This window comes from Hemiscyllium ocellatum, unplaced genomic scaffold (assembly GCF_020745735.1).
Source record: "Hemiscyllium ocellatum isolate sHemOce1 unplaced genomic scaffold, sHemOce1.pat.X.cur. scaffold_3535_pat_ctg1, whole genome shotgun sequence".
In the NCBI taxonomy this organism is placed as follows: domain Eukaryota; kingdom Metazoa; phylum Chordata; class Chondrichthyes; order Orectolobiformes; family Hemiscylliidae; genus Hemiscyllium; species Hemiscyllium ocellatum.
This window is the reverse complement of record NW_026868455.1, coordinates 1-21,485: the sequence shown is the minus strand read 5'-3', so window position 1 is coordinate 21,485 and position 21,485 is coordinate 1. Positions and strand designations below refer to the sequence as shown.

The 21,485-nt window shown below is 54.3% G+C and overlaps 1 protein-coding gene across 1 annotated transcript; it reads right to left on the bottom strand.

Moving 5' to 3' along the window:
- Positions 1-270: 270 nt before the first annotated feature.
- On the bottom strand, positions 271-21,232 carry LOC132813239 (nectin-4-like; the record flags this gene model as incomplete). The annotated part of the gene is made up of 8 exons (XM_060823106.1): positions 271-1,913; positions 3,983-4,315; positions 6,699-6,807; positions 8,589-8,736; positions 9,204-9,355; positions 9,750-9,867; positions 10,606-10,905; positions 20,888-21,232. Coding segments are annotated over 8 exons (1,703 nt in total), but the record flags the coding sequence as incomplete, so codon positions are not given.
- Positions 21,233-21,485: the final 253 nt, after the last annotated feature.

The window sequence follows — 21,485 nt, the reverse complement described above, 5'->3', positions numbered from 1 at the left end:
AGTGTGTGAGAAACACAGATCAACAATGAGACCGAGGTACAGAGTGTGTGAGAGAGCGCTAGAGAGTAAGAGATAGAGCGACAGAACGAGAGAGGGAGAGAGAGGGAGAGAGAGACAGAGACAGAGACACCGAGGAACAGCGTGAAGGACAGGCAGAGGGCAGGAGCACAGTGTTGGAGTTGAGCTGTCCCCACCCCAAGGATCCCACCATAACCAGTAAAATATTATCCAAAACCCAAGGCCAGGGAGTGCTATCCAAAATTGGGTTGTAATTTTACAGAATATTTACATATGTACACAGACATTTACAGCTTTTTACAAACCCGAACAACTCAACTCAAACGCATCAGCTCAAACCTAAACAACAGGATAAAACACGGCAATTACATTTACATAGCGCCGTCCACTTAGCCAAATCTTCTCAAGAGGGGTGTAGGGGCTGGAGGGGGTTACAGAGATAGGGAGGGGGTGTAGGGGCTGGAGGGGGTTACAGAGATAGGGAGGGGGTGTAGGGGCTGGAGGGGGTTACAGAGATAGGGAGGGGGTGTAGGGGCTGGAGGGGGTTACAGAGATAGGGAGGGGGTGTAGGGGCTGGAGGAGGTGACAGAGATAGGGAGGGGGTGTAGGGGCTGGAGGGGGTTACAGAGATAGGGAGGGGGTGTAGGGGCTGGAGGGGGGTTACAGAGATAGGGAGGGGGTGTAGGGGCTGGAGGAGGTTACAGAGATAGGGAGGGGGTGTAGGGGCTGGAGGGGGTTACCGAGATAGGGAGGGGTGTAGGGGCTGGAGGGGGTTACAGAGATAGGGAGGGGGTGTAGGGGCTGGAGGGGGGTTACAGAGATAGGGAGGGGGTGTAGGGGCTGGAGGGGGATACAGAGATAGGGAGGGGGTGTAGGGGCTGGAGGGGGTTACAGAGATAGGGAGGGGGTGTAGGGGCTGGAGGGGGTTACAGAGATAGGGAGGGGGTGTAGGGGCTGGAGGGGGTTACAGAGATGGATGATGACCCAGGTAGGGAAGGTTTGGGTCCATTGTGTCCAAAATTCCCTCAGGCATGGAGGAAGCCTTCAGTAAGCCCGTGCTGGGCTCGGCGAGGGATGAGCCAGTTGCTATAGCAGGGCAGGGAATTGGCAGTGTCACTGACGAAGTGGACATTGGCTCCGGAGCTTGCAGAGACGGTGTTCGGAGTTACCATGGAGACGGATGCAAGGATCAAAGACGTCAACCTTCCCAACGCTGACCGGACGGGAATATCTGTCAGCCAGCCCGAGGAATCTGATTGGTCCACACAGGAGATGAGGAAGCGGTGGCTACAGCGAGAGCTGGGTGTACAGCAACAGCCTGTGACAGACAGGCTTTACACCCAGATGATATCACCAAGAGACAACACATACAAGGGGGTACAGTCTGTCTCTGTCTGTCTGTGTCAGCTCCTGTACAGGTACAGTCACAGACAGTGTGTAAAAGGGAGTGACTCACTCCTGTCTGGTACTGTACAGTCTGTCTCTGTCTGTCTGTGTCAGCTCCTGTACAGGTACAGGCACAGACAGTGTGTAAAAGGGAGTGACTCACTCCTGTCTGGTACTGTACAGTCTGTGTGAGTGTGTGTGTGTGTTTGTGTTTGTGTGTCTCAGTGTCATTTCCTGTACAGGTACAGTAACACGCTACGTGTGAGAGGGTGTGCTTGGCTCCTGTTTCCGACGGGACGTCCCCAGTGAGTTCAGACGCAGTGTTCCCTCCTGGCGATGTAGATTCCATTTCCCGTGGGTTTGGCTCGCAGAGTCCCGTTGTGAGAGTAGAAATGACCCATCGCCGCTTGGATAGACTGCTGCCTGTCTATCACCTCATCCTCATCCTCCGTCTGAGAGTCTGGCACTGACGGAGAGGGGGTCAGGGTCCTACCGCTCAATATCTCCATCTGCTCCCAGCGGGGAGGGGAGAGGCCCAAGGACAGGCAGAGAGAGAGAGAGAGAGACAAGCGCACACAAACACACACACACACACAGGCAGAGGGGTGAACAACAGCAAAGAAAAAATATCACCGACGAGAGAGAGAGAGGGGAAGTACAATGAGATGGATGCAGTGTGGGAGAGTGAGAGATGGAGGCAGAGGGATAGACGGAGATGGGGACAGACACAGACAGAGAGAGAGAGAGAGAGAGACGGAGACAGAGAGGGACGGAGACAGAGAGAGACAGAGACAGAGAGGGACGGAGACAGAGAGGGACGGAGACAGAGAGGGACGGAGACAGAGAGAGACAGAGACAGAGAGAGACAGAGACAGAGAGAGACAGAGACAGAGAGGGACGGAGACAGAGAGGGACGGAGACAGAGAGAGACAGAGAGGGACGGAGACAGAGAGGGACGGAGACAGAGAGAGACAGAGAGGGATGGAGACAGAGAGGGACGGAGACAGAGAGAGACAGAGAGAGATGGAGACAGAGAGGGACGGACGGAGACAGAGAGGGACGGAGACAGAGAGGGATGGAGACAGAGAGGGACGGAGACAGAGAGGGATGGAGACAGAGAGAGACGGAGACAGAGAGAGACAGAGAGGGATGGAGACAGAGAGGGACGGAGACAGAGAGGGACGGAGACAGAGAGAGACGGACGGAGACAGAGAGGGACGGAGACAGAGAGGGACGGACGGAGACAGAGAGGGACGGAGACAGAGAGGGACGGAGACAGAGAGAGACAGAGAGGGATGGAGACAGAGAGGGACGGAGACAGAGAGGGACGGAGACAGAGAGAGACGGACGGAGACAGAGAGGGACGGAGACAGAGAGAGACAGAGAGGGATGGAGACAGAGAGGGACGGAGACAGAGAGGGACGGAGACAGAGAGAGACGGACGGAGACAGAGAGGGACGGAGACAGAGAGGGACGGACGGAGACAGAGAGGGACGGAGACAGAGAGGGACGGACGGAGACAGAGAGGGACGGAGACAGAGAGGGACGGAGACAGAGAGGGGCGGAGACAGAGAGGGACAGAGAGCGAGACACAACCAATCAGCACAATCACAGTCAGACATTCCCCGAAGACGGAATGGCAGAGACAGGAGAAACACAAGCGGGAGAGGGAGGCAAAGATACAGAGATAACAGAGATATGAGAGAGATACAGAGAGAGAGAGATGAGGAGACAAGGAGAGGCATTGCCAGGGTCAGAGAGGAAGACAGAACAAAAGAGAGAAAAGGAGAGAAAAAAATTAAAAACCCAGTTAGAATCAATCACGGAACAGAATTCGAGAACATTAACACAAAGTAAAATCTAACAACTGGGAGAGTTTGTGTGACAGTGTAGAGGGAGCTTTACTCTGTATCTAACCCCGTGCTGTCCCTGTCCTGGGAGTGTTTGATGGGGACAGTGTAGAGGGAGCTTTACTCTGTATCTAACCCCGTGCTGTCCCTGTCCTGGGAGTGTTTGATGGGGACAGTGTAGAGGGAGCTTTACTCTGTATCTAACCCCGTGCTGTCCCTGTCCTGGGAGTGTTTGATGGGTGTAGAGGGAGCTTTACTCTGTATCTAACCCCGTGCTGTCCCTGTCCTGGGAGTGTTTGACGGGGGGACAGTGTAGAGGGAGCTTTATTCTGTATCTAACCCCATGCTATCCCTGTCCTGGGAGTGTTTGATGGGGGACAGTGTAGAGGGAGCTTTACTCTGTATCTAACCCCATGCTGTCCCTGTCCTGGGAGGGTTTGACGGGGGGGACAGTGTAGAGGGAGCTTTACTCTGTATCTAACCCCGTGCTGTCCCTGTCCTGGGAGTGTTTGATGGGGGGACAGTGTAGAGGGAGCTTTACTCTGTATCTAACCCCGTGCTGTCCCTGTCCTGGGAGTGTTTGATGGGGACAGTGTAGAGGGAGCTTTACTCTGTATCTAACCCCGTGCTGTCCCTGTCCTGGGAGTGTTTGATGGGGGGACAGTGTAGAGGGAGCTTTACTCTGTATCTAACCCCGTGCTGTTCCTGTCCTGGGAGCGTGCTGTCACCTGTTCTGGAGTCCCCGCCATTTCACCGGTGCTGTCCCTGTGGTTGCTCAGGGGTAGTGGTGGAGGTAGAGTCCGTGAGCCTGGGCCTACTGTCCTGTCTCTGCCGCTGGGCCTCAGGCTGCTGTTCAGGCTGTGACGGAAGGCCCCGAACTGGTAGGCCGGAGGAGGCTGGGTCATCTCACTGGTCGTCGAGCGCAGACTGTAGCGGTGGTTCCCGAAGACGGAGGGCGGGAGGGTTCCCTCCCCACTGACAGGCCGGAGATCCCGTGTGCTGTTCCTCAGCGGCTGCGTCTGCTGCCCCAGGGCCTCCTGTAGCATGGGCTCCTGCTCCAGCTGGAAGTGGCGTTGGGGGAAAAGAAACAAAATTGAGCCCCGGGATGAAGGCCTGCAGGCTGCTTGACACTGCTGAGATGCAAAGATGGCACGGTGGCTGAGTGGTTAGCACTGCTACCTCACGGCGCCAGGGACCCAGGTTCGATTCCCATCGTGTGTGGGGTTTCGGCTAGGGTTCCCTCCGAGTGCTCCGGTTTCCTCCCACAATCCAAAGATGTGCAGGTTAGGGTGGATTGGCCATGCTAAATTACCCCATCGTGTTCAGGGATGTGTAGGTTAGGGTGGATTGGCCATGCTAAATTACCCCATAGTGTTCAGGGATGTGCAGGTTATGGTGGATTGGCCATGCTAAATTACCCCATAGTGCTCAGGGATGTGTAGGTTAGGGTGGATTGGCCATGCTAAATTACCCCATAGTGTTCAGGGATGTGCAGGTTAGGGTGGATTGGCCATGCTAAATTATCCATAGTGTTCAGGGATGTGTAGGTTAGGGTGGATTGGCCATGCTAAATTACCCAGAGTGTTCAGGGATGTGTAGGTTAGGGTGGATTGGCCATGCTAAATTACCCATAGTGTTCAGGGATGTGCAGGTTAGGGTGGATTGGCCATGCTAAATTACCCATAGTGCTCAGGGATGTGTAGGTTAGGGTGGATTGGCCATGCTAAATTACCCCATAGTGCTCAGGGATGTGTAGGTTAGGGTGGATTGGCCATGCTAAATTACCCCATAGTGCTCAGAGATGTGCAGGTTAGGGTGGATTGGCCATGCTAAATTACCCCATAGTGTTCAGGGATGTGTAGGTTAGGGTGGATTGGCCATGCTAAATTACCCATAGTGTTCAGGGATGTTCTGGAACGTTCTCCTGATTATCCATAATGTCGAGAGACGATACGAGGAGTGCTAGGCCAATAAGATACTTGAGGATTTCAGCTTGCAGTGGGATCGAGAGGGGAGGGGATTGCGAATTTGTTGAAGTGTATTCCGGAGAGGTTTTTTTTGAAACGTTAACACGCGGATGGAATATTCCGGGCTGAAGATGGAGGGAGGTCCACCACGGACGTTCAAGTGCGTTCAATTCCGGTCGCCACATCACAGGAAGGATGCGGAGTCGAAAAGTGTAGTGCTGGAAAAGCACAGCGGGTCCGGCAGCGTCCGAGGGAGTGGGAGAGACGATGTTTCGGGCATACACCCTTCATCAGGAACGAGGGGGTTGCTCAAGGCTGGTGGGCGCTGAGAGATAAATGGGAGGGGTGGGTGGGAATGGGGGTGGAAAGGTAACTGGGAAAGCGATGAACGTTGGGAGGGGTGAAGGTGATAGGTCAGAGAGGAGGGTGGAGAGGATAGGTGGGAAGGATGATGGGCAGGTCAAGAGGGTCGGTGCCCAGTTGGGAGGTTGGGTCTGGGTGAAGGTGGGAGAGGGAGGAGAGATGAGGAAACTGCCGAGATCCACACCGGTCCAGAGGTGGCAGGTGAGGCGTTCTTTCTCCAGGCGTCGGGTGGTGAGGGAGTGGCGATAGAGGAGGCCCAGGACTCGCACGCCCTTGGTAGAGGCGGGAGTTGAAGTGTTGGGCTGTGGGGGGGGTTGGTGAGGGCGGGTGTCCCGGAGATGATCTCTGGAACGTTCGGCGAGTAGGCTCCCCCACCCAAAGTAGAGGATACCACACATCAGGAGCAACGGACACACTGGATGACAGACGGGGAGGCTTCGGAGAGGGAGCAGGAGAGGTTTCCCAGCATGCCGCCCGGATTAGAGGGGCTGAGCTACGAGGAGAGGCTGGAAAAACTCAGGTCGTCTTCTCTGGAGGTCCGAGGGGAGACTCGGGTGGGAGTTACGAGACGCGTAGGAAGAGCTGACGGTCAGAATCTTTTTCCTCAGAGTCTAGACCTAGGAGGTACACGTTTAAGGTGAGGGGTGGGGGGGGGATAAGTTCAGAGGAGATGTGAGGGGAGGAGTTGTGTTACACGGGGAGTGATCGGAGCGTGAATATGCAACGGATTCAGGGACAGGGACCAAGGGCAGGCAGAGGGGATGAGGTCCAACATCATGGGACCAAGCGATTCCACTCTCTCATCAGCGGTGGGGGTAATTGTTGGAGAAAACGTAAGGGGGAGGGAATTAATGTCCATCCGGCACGGTGAAGGGTCAAGGCAAACTGAGGGAATGCGGGATTACTGTCGATTTACGTTGGTGCTGATGGGCCGAAGGGCCTCAGATGATGCCATGAAGTGGAACCAGGGTATTTTCCGCCCCCCCTCCCCACCCCACCTCCATCACCCCGTTCGCCATCACAAGATTGAATTCACAAGCCGGAGTAGCTGGGAATAGCTGGGGGAGAGAGAGACGATGACAGAATGTCGTCCTCTGGCGACACGTCAACTCACTACATTCTCCCGGCTGCCTCCTCCATCCTGGAACCTGGCGTCGACGGAGGCTGACATGGAGTTACACCGGCGGATGGAGGGTTGGCGAGACATCGTCGAGATCTCTTCCCTGCGGACATGGAGAAAAGGACGGCCTCAGGGTCATCACAATCGCCCATCAACCCCACCTCGCGCTCGATTCTAACATCCCCCCCCTCCTCCTGTTCCCAGGCTCGCTCCCAAATCGTCATCCCTGCTCAAGTCCGGTATGGCCGAACTGAAGGCATTACGTTTGTAGATGACCCCAAGATGGGAGGTGTAGTGGACAGCGAAGAGGGTTCCCTCAGATTACAACAGGATCTGGACCAGATGGGCCAATGGGCTGAGAAGTGGCAGATGGAGTTTAATTCAGATAAATGTGAGGTGCTGCATTTTGGGAAAGCAAATCTTAGCAGGACTTATACACTTAATGGTAAGGTCCTAGGGAGTGTTGCTGAACAAAGAGACCTTGGCGTGCAGGTTCATAGCTCCTTGAAAGTGGAGTCGCAGGTAGATAGGATAGTGAAGGCAGCGTTTGGTATGCTTTCCTTCATTGGTCAGAGTATTGAGTACAGGAGTTGGGAGGTCATGTTGCGGCTGTACAGGACATTGGTTAGGCCACTGTTGGAATATTGGGTGCAATTCTGGTCTCCTTCCTATCGGAAAGATGTTGTGAAACTTGAAAGGGTTCAGAAAAGATTTACAAGGATGTTGCCAGGGTTGGAGGGTCTGAGCTACAGGGAGAGGCTGAACAGGCTGGGGCTGTTTTCCCTGGAGCATCAGAGGCTGAGGGGTGACCTTATAGAGGTTTATAAAATCATGAGGGACATGGATAGGGTAAATAGGCAAAGTCTTTCCCCCTGGGGTGGGGGAGTGCAGAACTAGAGGGGCATAGGTTTAGGGTGAGAGGGGAAAGATATAAAAGGGACCTAAGGGGCAACTTTTTCCCCCAGAGGGTGGTACGTGTATGGAATGAGCTGCCAGAGGAAGTGGTGGAGGCTGGTACAGTTACAGCATTTAAGAGGCATCTGGATGGGGACATGAATAGAAGGGTTTGGGGGGATATGGGCCGGGTGCTGGCAGGTGGGACTAGATCGGGTTGGGATATCTGGGTCAGCATGGACGGGTTGGGCCGAAGGGTCTGTTTCCGTGCTGTCCATCTCTGTGACTCTAAGTGATCTTATAGAGAGTTATTAAATTGTGAGGGGTACGGTTAGGGGAGACTACAGTTGTGTTTTCCTGAGGATGGGGGATTGCAAGACTTGGGGGGGGAACACATTTTTAAGGTGAGAGATGAAAACATCATGGAGCGGGGGCAACTTTTTTGAGGGGGTTCGTGTGTGGAATTTAGTTACACATCTAAAAGTCGTCCGGATACGCACGTGAACAGGGAATAGGGGCCAGGAGCCGGCGGGTGGGACGAGGTTAGTTTGGGATTATGGACTAGGATGGACTGAAGGAGAAAGTGAGGGACTGCAGATGCTGGAGACCAGAGCGTGGCGCTGGAAAAGCGCAGCAGGTCAGGCAGCGTCCGAGGGAACAGGGAGGTGAGGGGTGGGGGTGGGGTGGGGGGGGGGTGGCGAGGTCTCGGGCATCCACTCTCCTGCTCTCTCGGATGCTGGCTCTCGAGGGCTGTGTGAATCAGCGGCCCCTGGTTCAGCCCCGAAACCGCTGGGAGACAGAGGCGCTGGAGAGAGAGAGAGGGGGTGGGGGTCAGAAGGGACAGCCAGTGAAAGGAGCGATGTCCTCTTCCACCGTTGCCATGGTCGATTCTATCCCCGGTGACCCGGCCTTCCCTACGCACCCGTTGGCGTTGGGAAGGGGGCCGTGCGGACTCGTGCAGTGCGCGCTGAGGGGAAGGTGGGCACTTACAACTTGAAGGCCATCTGCTCGGTCTTGTTCTTGTGGTAACGGTTGACAGCGATAATGGAGACCACGAGGATGAGCAACAGCAGCAATCCGACAGCACCAATGGCCACGAATGCCATGGACAACATATTCACACTCGGCACGTCCGCATCTGAGAGGGAGAGAGAGAGAGAGACTGAGATCCACACACTCACAGCACGGGGTTAGATACAGAGTAACGCTCCCTCTGCACTGTCCCCCCCATCAAACACTCCCAGGACAGGGACAGCACGGGGTTAGATACAGAGTAAAGCTCCCTCTACACTGTCCCCCATCAAACACTCCTAGGACAGGGACAGCACGGGTGTTAGATACAGAGTAAAGCTCCCTCTACACTGTCCCCCATCAAACACTCCCAGGACAGGGACAGCACGGGGTTAGATACAGAGTAAAGCTCCCTCTAGACTGTCCCCCCATCAAACACTCCCAGGACAGGGACAGCACAGGGTTAGATACGGAGTAAAGCACCCTCTACACTGTCCTCCATCATACGCAGGTAGGTTGAGTATACCATTGGGGTGTGATGTGAATTGATAAGAACGCTGCAGCAGAATGGGATGTTCCTGAGTTGGAACTTACCAATTATTTTAATGTCAGTCTGCCCAGTCCTGCTGCCAATCGTATTCTTGGCTTCACAAACATAAGTCCCAGAATCTTCTGCCGACAGAGAGCTCCGAAACAGGAGCTTGTTCCCCTCGGTGACACTGTTATTGGGTAATGGGCCATCCAATCTACACAGCAGCAGGAATACAGGACAGGAGGGAACAATTCGTGTCAAACACTCCCAATGGACCCACAACCCCTTCCCGTTCACTCCCACCGCACACAATCCCAATGGACCCACAACCCCTTCCCGTTCACTCCCACCGCACACAATCCCAATGGACCAACAATCCCTTCCCATTCACTCCCACTGCACACAATCCCAATGGTCCCAATCCCCTTCCCATTCACTCCCACTGCACACAATCCCAATGGTCCCAAACCCCTTCCCGTTCACTCCCACTGCGCACAATCCCAATGGTCCCAAAACCCCTTCCCATTGACTCCCACTGCACACAATCCCAATGGACACAAACCCCTTCCCATTAACTCCCACTGCGCACAGTCCCAATGGACCCATACCTTCTCCACCTAAAAACACTAGCCGGAGGATTTCCATTCTCCTGACAGGTGAGTTCTGCATTGTCCATTCCCACCTGCCAATTTTCCGAGGATTTACTGACAGTAACTTCTGGAACATCTACAAACACAAACATTTTGATGATGTTGAAGAAAGACAACATAGAAAGATCAAAATACCTACCCCTTCACACTCCAGACTCCCAGGGACAGGGACAGCACGGGGTTAGATACAGAGTAAAGCTCCCTCTACACTGTCCCCCATCAAACACTCCCAGGGACAGGGACAGCACGGGGTTAGATACAGAGTAAAGCTCCCTCTACACTGTCCCCCCATCAAACACTCCCAGGACAGGGACAGCACAGGGTTAGATACAGAGTAACGCTCCCTCTACACTGTCGCACCCTCCCAGGACAGGGACAGCACGGGGTTAGATACAGAGTAAAGCTCCCTCTACACTGTCCCCCATCAAACACTCCCAGGACAGGGACAGCGCGGGGTTAGATACAGAGTAAACCTTCTTCTACACTGTCCCCCCTCAAACACTCCCAGGACAGGGACAGCGCGGGGTTAGATACAGAGTAAAGCTCCCTCTACACTGTCCCCCAAACACTCCCAGGACAGGGAAAGCACAGGGTTAGATACAGAGTAAAGCTCCCTCTACACTGTCCCCCATCAAACACTCCCAGGACAGGGACAGCGCGGGGTTAGATACAGAGTAAAGCTCCCTCTACACTGTCCCCCATCAAACACTCCCAGGACAGGGACAGCACGGGGTTATATACAGAGTAAAGCTCCCTCTACCCTGTCGCACCCTCCCAGGACAGGGACGGTATGGGGTTAGGTGCAGATACTCACAGTAGATGTTGAGGGTGTGCTCCAGGCGGGTGGGCCTGCTGAAGGTGGAGTGGTTGACCAGGCAGGAGAGCCGGTGACCCTGCATCGCCCTCACCGAGTCCAGGTAGAAGCTGCTGCTGAGGGTGACCGTGCCGTTGGCATTGTTGGTGACCACTTCCTCCTGGGTTCCGGCCACCTCGCTCTCCCAGCGCACCGTGGCCGGTGGCCGACCCCCGCTCGCTGTGCAGGTGGCTGCCAAGGCGTTCCGGTCACCCTCCAACAGGGCCCGGGGCCCAGGCAGGACAGAGGCCTGAGGGGGCACTGCGTGAGAGAACAAAGGAGGTGGGGAGGGTTAACGTTAGCACCAGAGCGGGGGGGGGGGGGGGGGGGTGTAGGGGGAGTGAGGGAGGGAGGTGTAGGAGGGGAGGGAGGGAGGGAGGGAGGTGGAAGAGGGAGAGGGAGAGGGAGGGAGGTGTAGGAGGGGAGTGAGTGAGTGAGGGAGGTGGAGGAGGGAGAGGGAGAGGGAGGGAGGGAGGTGTAGGAGGGGAGTGAGTGAGTGAGGGAGGTGGAGGAGGGAGGGGGAGAGGGAGGGAGGTGTAGTAGGGGAGTGAGTGAGTGAGGGAGGTGTAGGGGGAGTGAGGGAGGTGGAGGAGGGGAGTGAGTGAGGGAGAGGAAAAGTAATGGTCAGACCACAGGGAGGTGGAGGCAGGGAAAAGGGAGTGATTGAGAGTTCATGATGGGTAGAATGTGAAAGGGGAGATTGGAAGACCGTGAGGGAGAGAGAGAGAGAGAGAGAGAGAGAAAATGGAGGAGAGAAAGGAAGTGAGAGGAGGAGAGAGGGAAGGTGAGCGTAGCAGGGAGGAGGGGGAGAAAGAGAAGAGGTGGGGGTGTGGGTGAGAGGGGGGAGAGAGTGAGGGAGGGAGAGCACGTGAAGGAAAGCAGGAAGAGGGAGAAGCAATGAGAGAGTGAGAGAGAGAGGGAAGGAGAAAGTGCGGTAGGAGGTGGAATGAGGAGCAGAGAGCGAAGAGGGGGAAAAAGTCGGGGGGGGTTTGAGGGGAACAGAGTCGGGTTAGAGGGTGAGGGGGAGAGAGGAGGGAGTTGAAGGTTAGGAGTGTTGAGGGTGAGGGGGTGAGAGGGTGTGGGGGTGAAACGGTGAGGAAGTTGGGGGGGAAGGGAGTGAGGGGGTGAGGGGCTGAGGAGGTGTGAGGGAGGGAGGGAGGGAGTGTGTGAGGGAGGGAGGGAGCGAGACGGTGTGAGGGAGGGAGGGAGGGAGTGTGTGAGGGAGGGAGGGAGTGTGTGAGGGAGGGAGGGTGTGAGGGAGGGTGTGAGGGGATGAGGGAGGGAGGGGCTGGGGGGGTGAGGGGGTGAGGAGTGTGAGGGGGTGAGGGGGATGAGGGGGTGAGGGAATGGGTGAGGGGGTGAGAGGGAGGGGGAGGGGGTGAGAGGGAGGGGGTGAGGGGGTGAGGGTGAGGGTGAGAGGGGGGGGGTGAGGAGGTGGGAGGGAGGGGGGGAGGGGGTGAGGGAGGGAGGGGGTGAGGGGGTGAGGAGGGTGAGGAGGGTGAGGGGGTGAGGAGGGTGAGGAGGGTGAGGAGGATGAGGGTGTGAGGGAATGGGTGAGGGGGTGAGGGGGTGAGGGGGTGAGGGGCTGAGGAGGTGGGAGGGAGGGGGTGAGGGGGTGAGGGGGGTGAGGAGGGTGAGGGGGGTGAGGAGGGTTAGGGGGTGAGGAGGGTGAAGAGGATGAGGGTGTGAGGGAATGGGTGAGGGGTGAGGGGTGAGGGGGTGAGGGAGTTGAGGGGGTGAGAGGGGTGAGGAGGGTGAGGAGGGTGAGGAGGGTGAGGGGGTGAGGAGGGTGAAGAGGATGAGGGTGTGAGGGAATGGGTGAGGGGTGAGGGGGTGAGGGAGGTGAGGGGGTGAGGAGGGTGAGGGGGGTGAGGGGGGGTGAGGGGGTGAGGGGCTGAGGAGGTGGGAGGGAGGGGTGAGGAGGTGGGAGGGTGAGGGGGTGAGGGGGTGGGAGGGAGGGGGTGAGGAGGGTGAGGAGGATGAGGGGGTGAGGGGGTGGGAGGGTGAGGAGGTGGGAGGGTGAGGAGGGTGAGGGGGTGAGGGGGTGAGGAGGTGGGAGGGTGGGAGGGAGGGGGTGAGGAGGGTGAGGAGGGTGAGGGGGTGAGGAGGGTGAGGAGGTGGGAGGGAGGGGGTGAGGAGGGTGAGGAGGATGAGGGGGTGAGGGGGAGAGGAGGGTGAGGAGGTGACGGGGTGAGGAGGGATGTGAGCAGTGAAGAAGGACAATCTGAGAGAGAGAGAGAGACCTTACCAACGTAAGGCCGACCCAACCAAAACCTACCCCGGGAGGGAGTTACCATTGGGGAGTCTTCGCCTCAGCACGGAGGGCTGTCTTTACTCCCCCTCGCTCCCTCCCCCTCACTGAACACACCCGTCCCACCCTCCCTCCCTCCCTCCCTTCCCAAGCCCTACCCTCACTGTCCCATCCCGAGCTCAGCGAAGGGCTTGATGCTCTTGGAGTTGTGGGACTGTCACACTGGGACAGACTGACCGAACATCAGTGAGCGGGAACAGGAAAAGGTTACGTGGCCTCACAGGATAGTGAAGGCAGCGTTTGGTATGCTTTCCTTTATTGGTCAGAGTATTGAGTACAGGAGTTGGGAGGTCATGTTGCGGCTGTACAGGACATTGGTTAGGCCACTGTTGGAATATTGGGTGCAATTCTGGTCTCCTTCCTATCGGAAAGATGTTGTGAAACTTGAAAGGGTTCAAGAAAGATTTACAAGGATGTTGCCAGGGTTGGAGGGTCTGAGCTACAGGGAGAGGCTGAACAGGCTGGATTGGCCATGCTAAATTACCCATACTGTTCAGGGATGTGTAGGTTAGGGTGGATTGGCCATGCTAAATTACCCATAGTGTTCAGGGATGTGTACGTTAGGGTGGATTGGCCATGCTAAATTACCCCATAGTGTTCAGGGATGTGTAGGTTAGGGTGGATTGGCCATGCTAAATTACCCCATAGTGCACAGGGATGTGTAGGTTAGGGTGGATTGGCCATGCTAAATTACCCCATAGTGTTCAGGGATGGGCAGGTTAGGGTGGGTTGGCCATGCTAAATTACCCCATAGTGCCCAGGGATGTGCAGGTTAGGGTGGATTGGCCATGCTAAATTACCCATAGTGCTCAGGGATGTGTAGGTTAGGGTGGATTGGCCATGCTAAATTACCCATAGTGCTCAGGGATGTGTAGGTTAGGGTGGATTGGCCGTGCTAAATTACCCCATAGTGTTCAGGGATGTGTAGGTTAGGGTGGATTGGCCGTGCTAAATTACCCCATAGTGTTCAGGGATGTGTAGGTTAGGGTGGATTGGCCATGCTAAATTACCCCATAGTGCTCAGGGATGTGTAGGTTAGGGTGGATTGGCCATGCTAAATTACCCATAGTGCTCAGGGATGTGTAGGTGAGGGTGGATTGGCCATGCTAAATTACCCATAGTGTTCAGGGATGTGTAGGTTAGGGTGGATTGGCCGTGCTAAATTACCCATAGTGTTCAGGGATGTGTAGGTTAGGGTGGATTGGCCATGCTAAATTACCCCATAGTGTTCAGGGATGTGTAGGTTAGGGTGGATTGGCCATGCTAAATTACCCATAGTGCTCAGGGATGTGTAGGTTAGGGTGGGTTGGCCATGCTAAATTACCCCATAGTGTTCAGGGATGTGTAGGTTAGGGTGGATTGGCCATGCTAAATTACCCATGGTGCTCAGGGATGTGTAGGTTAGGGTGGATTGGCCATGCTAAATTACCCCATAGTGTTCAGGGATGTGCAGGTTAGGGTGGATTGGCCATGCTAAATTACCCATAGTGCACAGGGATGTGTAGGTTAGGGTGGGTTGGCCATGCTAAATTACCCATAGTGTTCAGGGATGTGCAGGTTAGGGTGGGTTGGCCATGCTAAATTACCCATAGTGTTCAGGGATGTGCAGGTTAGGGTGGATTGGCCATGCTAAATTACCCATAGTGCTCAGGGATGTGTAGGTTAGGGTGGATTGGCCATGCTAAATTACCCATAGTGCTCAGGGATGTGTAGGTTAGGGTGGATTGGCCATGCTAAATTACCCATAGTGCTCAGGGATGTGTAGGTTAGGGTGGATTGGCCATGCTAAATTACCCCATAGTGTTCAGGGATGTGTAGGTTAGGGTGGATTGGCCATGCTAAATTACCCCACAGTGTTCAGGGATGTGGAGGTTAGGGTGGGTTGGCCATGCCAAATTACCCCATAGTGTTCAGGGATGTGTAGGTTAGGGTGGATTGGCCATGCTAAATTACCCATAGTGCTCAGGGATGTGTAGGTTAGGGTGGATTGGCCATGCTAAATTACCCACAGTGCTCAGGGATGTGTAGGTTAGGGTGGAATGGCCATGCTAAATTACCCCATAGTGTTCAGGGATGTGCAGGTTAGGGTGGATTGGCAATGCTAAATTACCCATAGTGTTCAGGGATGTGCAGGTTAGGGTGGATTGGCCATGCTGAATTACCCATAGTGCTCAGGGATGTGTAGGTTAGGGTGGATTGACCATGCTGAATTACCCCATAGTGTTCAGGGATGTGTAGGTTAGGGTGGATTGGCCATGCTAAATTACCCATAGTGTTCAGGGATGTGTAGGTTAGGGTGGATTGGCCATGCTAATTTACCCATAGTGCTCAGGGATGTGTAGGTTAGGGTGGATTGGCCATGCTAAATTACCCCATAGTGTTCAGGGATGTGCAGGTTAGGGTGGATTGGCCATGCTAAATTACCCATAGTGCTCAGGGATGTGTAGGTTAGGGTGGATTGGCCATGCTAAATTACCCCATAGTGTTCAGGGATGTGTAGGTTAGGGTGGATTGGCCATGCTAAATTACCCCATAGTGTTCAGGGATGTGCAGGTTAGGCTGGATTGGCCATGTTAAATTACCCCATAGTGCTCAGGGATGTGCAGGTTAGGGTGGATTGGCCATGCTAAATTACCCCATAGTGCTCAGGGATGTGTAGGTTAGGGTGGATTGGCCATGCTAAATTACCCCATAGTGTTCAGGGATGGGCAGGTTAGGGTGGGTTGGCCATGCTAAATTACCCCATAGTGTTCAGGGATGTGTAGGTTAGGGTGGATTGGCCATGCTAAATTACCCATAGTGCTCAGGGATGTGTAGGTTAGGGTGGATTGGCGATGCTAAATTACCCCATAGTGTTCAGGGATGTGTAGGTTAGGGTGGATTGGCCATGCTAAATTACCCATAGTGCTCAGGGATGTGTAGGTTAGGGTGGATTGGCCATGCTAAATTACCCCATAGTGTTCAGGGATGTGCAGGTTAGGGTGGATTGGCCATGCTAAATTACCCCATAGTGTTCAGGGATGTGTCGGTTAGGGTGGATTGGCCATGCTAAATTACCCATAGTGCTCAGGGATGTGTAGGTTAGGGTGGATTGGCCATGCTAAATTACCCCATAGTGTTCAGGGATGTGTAGGTTAGGGTGGATTGGCCATGCTAAATTACCCCATAGTGTTCAGGGATGTGCAGGTTAGGCTGGATGGCCATGCTAAATTACCCCATAGTGCTCAGGGATGTGCAGGTTAGGGTGGATTGGCCATGCTAAATTACCCATAGTGCTCGGTGATGTGTAGGTTAGGGTGGATTGGCCATGCTAAATTACCCCACAGTGTTCAGGGATGTGCAGGTTAGGGTGGATTGGCCATGCTAAATTACCCATAGTGCCCAGGGATGTGTAGGTTAGGGTGGGTTGGCCATGCTAAATTACCCATAGTGTTCAGGGATGTGCAGGTTAGGGTGGATTGGCCATGCTAAATTACCCCATAGTGTTCAGGGATGTGTAGGTTAGGGTGGATTGGCCATGCTAAATTACCCCATAGTGTTCAGGGATGTGCAGGTTAGGGTGGATTGGCCATGCTAAATTACTCCATAGTGCTCAGGGATGTGCAGGTTAGGGTGGATTGGCCATGCTAAATTACCCATAGTGTTCAGGGATGTGCAGGTTAGGGTGGATTGGCCATGCTAAATTACCCATAGTGCTCAGGGATGTGTAGGTTAGGGTGGATTGGCCGTGCTAAATTACCCATAGTGCTCAGGGATGTGTAGGTTAGGGTGGATTGGCCGTGCTAAATTACCCCATAGTGTTCAGGGATGTGTAGGTTAGGGTGGATTGGCCGTGCTAAATTACCCCATAGTGTTCAGGGATGTGTAGGTTAGGGTGGATTGGCCATGCTAAATTACCCCATAGTGCTCAGGGATGTGTAGGTTAGGGTGGATTGGCCATGCTAAATTACCCATAGTGTTCAGGGATGTGCAGGTTAGGGTGGATTGGCCATGCTAAATTACCCATAGTGCTCAGGGATGTGTAGGTTAGGGTGGATTGGCCATGCTAAATTACCCATAGTGCTCAGGGATGTGTAGGTTAGGGTGGATTGGCCATGCTAAATTACCCATAGTGCTCAGGGATGTGTAGGTTAGGGTGGATTGGCCATGCTAAATTACCCCATAGTGTTCAGGGATGTGTAGGTTAGGGTGGATTGGCCGTGCTAAATTACCCCATAGTGTTCAGGGATGTGTAGGTTAGGGTGGATTGGCCATGCTAAATTACCCCATAGTGCTCAGGGATGTGTAGGTTAGGGTGGATTGGCCATGCTAAATTACCCATAGTGCTCAGGGATGTGAAGGTTAGGGTGGATTGGCCATGCTAAATTACCCCATAGTGTTCAGGGATGTGTAGGTTAGGGCGGATTGGCCATGCTAAATTACCCCATAGTGTTCAGGGATGTGTAGGTTAGGGTGGATTGGCCATGCTAAATTACCCCATAGTGCTCAGGGATGTGTAGGTTAGGGTGGATTGGCCATGCTAAATTACCCCATAGTGCTCAGGGATGTGTAGGTTAGGGCGGATTGGCCATGCTAAATTACCCATAGTGCTCAGGGATGTGTAGGTTAGGGCGGATTGGCCATGCTAAATTACCCATAGTGTTCAGGGATGTGCAGGTTAGGGCGGATTAGCCATGCTAAATTACCCATAGTGCTCAGGGATGTGCAGGTTAGGGTGGGTTGGCCATGCTAAATTACCCATAGTGTTCAGGGATGTGCAGGTTAGGGTGGATTGGCCATGCTAAATTACCCATAGTGCTCAGGGATGTGTAGGTTAGGGTGGATTGGCCATGCTAAATTACCCATAGTGCTCAGGGATGTGTAGGTTAGGGTGGATTGGCCATGCTAAATTACCCATAGTGCTCAGGGATGTGTAGGTTAGGGTGGATTGGCCATGCTAAATTACCCCATAGTGTTCAGGGATGTGTAGGTTAGGGTGGATTGGCTGTGCTAAATTACCCCATAGTGTTCAGGGATGTGTAGGTTAGGGCGGATTGGCCATGCTAAATTACCCATAGTGCTCAGGGATGTGTAGGTTAGGGTGGATTGGCCATGCTAAATTACCCCATAGTGTTCAGGGATGTGTAGGTTAGGGCGGATTGGCCATGCTAAATTACCCATAGTGCTCAGGGATGTGCAGGTTAGGGCGGATTGGCCATGCTAAATTACCCATAGTGCTCAGGGATGTGCAGGTTAGGGCGGATTGGCCATGCTAAATTACCCATAGTGCTCAGGGATGTGTAGGTTCGGGTGGATTGGCCATGCTAAATTACCCCATAGTGTTCAGGGATGTGTAGGTTAGGGCGGATTGGCCATGCTAAATTACCCCATAGTGCTCAGGGATGTGGAGGTTAGGGTGGATTGGCCATGCTAAATTACCCCATAGTGCTCAGGGATGTGGAGGTTAGGGTGGATTGGCCATGCTAAATTACCCCATAGTGCTCAGGGATGTGTAGGTTAGGGTGGATTGGCCATGCTAAATTACCCCATAGTGCTCAGGGATGTGGAGGTTAGGGTGGATTGGCCATGCTAAATTACCCCATAGTGCTCAGGGATGTGTAGGTTAGGGTGGGATTGGCCATGCTAAATTACCCATAGTGCTCAGGGATGTGCAGGTTAGGGCGGATTGGCCATGCTAAATTACCCATAGTGCTCAGGGATGTGCAGGTTAGGGCGGATTGGCCATGCTAAATTACCCATAGTGCTCAGGGATGTGCAGGTTAGGGCGGATTGGCCATGCTAAACTACCCCATAGTGTTCAGGGATGTGCAGGTTAGGGCGGATTGGCCATGCTAAATTACCCATAGTGTTCAGGGATGTGTAGGTTAGGGTGGATTGGCCATGCTAAATTACCCCATAGTGCTCAGGGATGTGTAGGTTAGGGTGGATTGGCCATGCTAAATTACCCCATAGTGCTCAGGGATGTGTAGGTTAGGGTGGATTGGCCATGCTAAATTACCCCATAGTGCTCAGGGATGTGTAGGTTAGGGTGGATTGGCCATGCTAAATTACCCCATAGTGCTCAGGGATGTGTAGGTTAGGGCGGATTGGCCATGCTAAATTACCCATAGTGCTCAGGGATGTGTAGGTTAGGGCGGATTGGCCATGCTAAATTACCCATAGTGTTCAGGGATGTGCAGGTTAGGGCGGATTAGCCATGCTAAATTACCCATAGTGCTCAGGGATGTGCAGGTTAGGGCGGATTGGCCATGCTGAATTACCCACAGTGCTCAGGGATGTGTAGGTTAGGGTGGATTGACCATGCTGAATTACCCCATAGTGTTCAGGGATGTGTAGTTTAGGGTGGATTGGCCATGCTAAATTACCCATAGTGTTCAGGGGTGTGTAGGTTAGGGTGGATTGGCCATGCTAAATTACCCATAGTGTTCAGGGATGTGTGGGTTAGGATGGATTGGCCATGCTAAATTACCCATAGTGCTCAGGGATGTGTGGGTTAGGATGGATTGGCCATGCTAAATTACCCATAGTGCTCAGCGATGTGTAGGTTAGGGTGGATTGACCATGCTGAATTACCCCATAGTGTTAAGGGATGTGTAGGTTAGGGTGGATTGGCCATGCTAAATTACCCATAGTGCTCAGGGATGTGCAGGTTAGGGCGGATTGGCCATGCTAAATTACCCATAGTGCTCAGGGATGTGTAGGTTAGGGTGGATTGGCCATGCTAAATTACCCCATAGTGTTCAGGGATGTGTAGGTTAGGGCGGATTGGCCATGCTAAATTACCCATAGTGCTCAGGGATGTGCAGGTTAGGGCGGATTGGCCATGCTAAATTACCCATAGTGCTCAGGGATGTGCAGGTTAGGGCGGATTGGCCATGCTAAATTACCCATAGTGCTCAGGGATGTGTAGGTTCGGGTGGATTGGCCATGCTAAATTACCCCATAGTGTTCAGGGATGTGTAGGTTAGGGCGGATTGGCCATGCTAAATTACCCCATAGTGCTCAGGGATGTGGAGGTTAGGGTGGATTGGCCATGCTAAATTACCCCATAGTGCTCAGGGATGTGGAGGTTAGGGTGGATTGGCCATGCTAAATTACCCCATAGTGCTCAGGGATGTGTAGGTTAGGGTGGATTGGCCATGCTAAATTACCCCATAGTGCTCAGGGATGTGGAGGTTAGGGTGGATTGGCCATGCTAAATTACCCCATAGTGCTCAGGGATGTGTAGGTTAGGGTGGGATTGGCCATGCTAAATTACCCATAGTGCTCAGGGATGTGCAGGTTAGGGCGGATTGGCCATGCTAAATTACCCATAGTGCTCAGGGATGTGCAGGTTAGGGCGGATTGGCCATGCTAAATTACCCATAGTGCTCAGGGATGTGCAGGTTAGGGCGGATTGGCCATGCTAAATTACCCATAGTGCTCAGGGATGTGTAGGTTAGGGCGGATTGGCCATGCTAAATTACCCCATAGTGTTAGTTACATTAATCAGAGATCAATGTCGGGGAATGGGTCTGGGTGGGTTAATCTTCAGAGGGTCAGTGCAGACCTGTTGGGCCGAAAGGACTGTTCTGCGGAGGCAGGATTAGGCCTCAGGCCTACCGCCAATCGCGTAGGTCATGCGTGAACTGTCAGTAATATAACGTTTATATTGAGGGCAATGGGTATGAGGCAGCGAGATGGAGTTGGTTCGCAGTTCACGCATTACCTTCTTGATTGGCGGTAGGCCTGAGGCCTACTCCTGCCTCCGCTGAATGTTACAGGATTCGTTGTCGGACTGTACCCGGCAGAAGAGGCCCATCGGCCCGTCCAGTCCGTACTGGCGCCCCCTGCCCCCCCCCATTAACCTGCCCTGGTCCCACTCTCCCGCACGAGGGCTCCCCGTCTGCTGGGCCGCGGATCGTTTCCATGGCAGCGGAAGGCGAGGCCTACCCAAGACGGTCAGCCTGGTGTCCTTCTCGAAGTTCCCGGCCGGGAAGGTGACGATGGCGCATCGGAAGGTCCCGCCGTCGGTCAGCGCCACTTCCCGGATGACCAGGGAGGCGTCAGGGTCGGAGCTGGGCGCCAGGAAGTGGGCCCGTGTCCCGTAGAAGGGGTGGGTGCTGGTGCCGTGGTCCAGGCTGCGGGCTGCCACCATCTGGGGCCCCAGCTCGGTCAGCTTCAGCCAGGTCACCTGGATCACCTGACCCGTGCCCACAAAGCGACACGGCAGGGTGACCGGGCGACCCAGAACCCCCTGGGTCTGGGGGTCCACCAGGACATCAGCGAGGGAGAGACCTGCCGGAGAGAGAGAGAGAGAGAGAGAGAGAGACAGGGTGTGGGGAGAGAGAGAGGGGGGAGAGACGGGGAGAGAGGGAGGGGGGGGGAGAGAGAGAGGGAGAGGGAGAGTGAGGACGGAGAGGAGAGTGGGGGAGACAGAGGGGGAAGAGAGAGAGAGAGGAAGGGGGGGGAAGAGAGGGAAGAGAGAGGAAGGAGGAGAAGAGAGAGAGGGAGAGGTGAGAAAAGAGAGGGAGGAAGGCATGATAGAGGG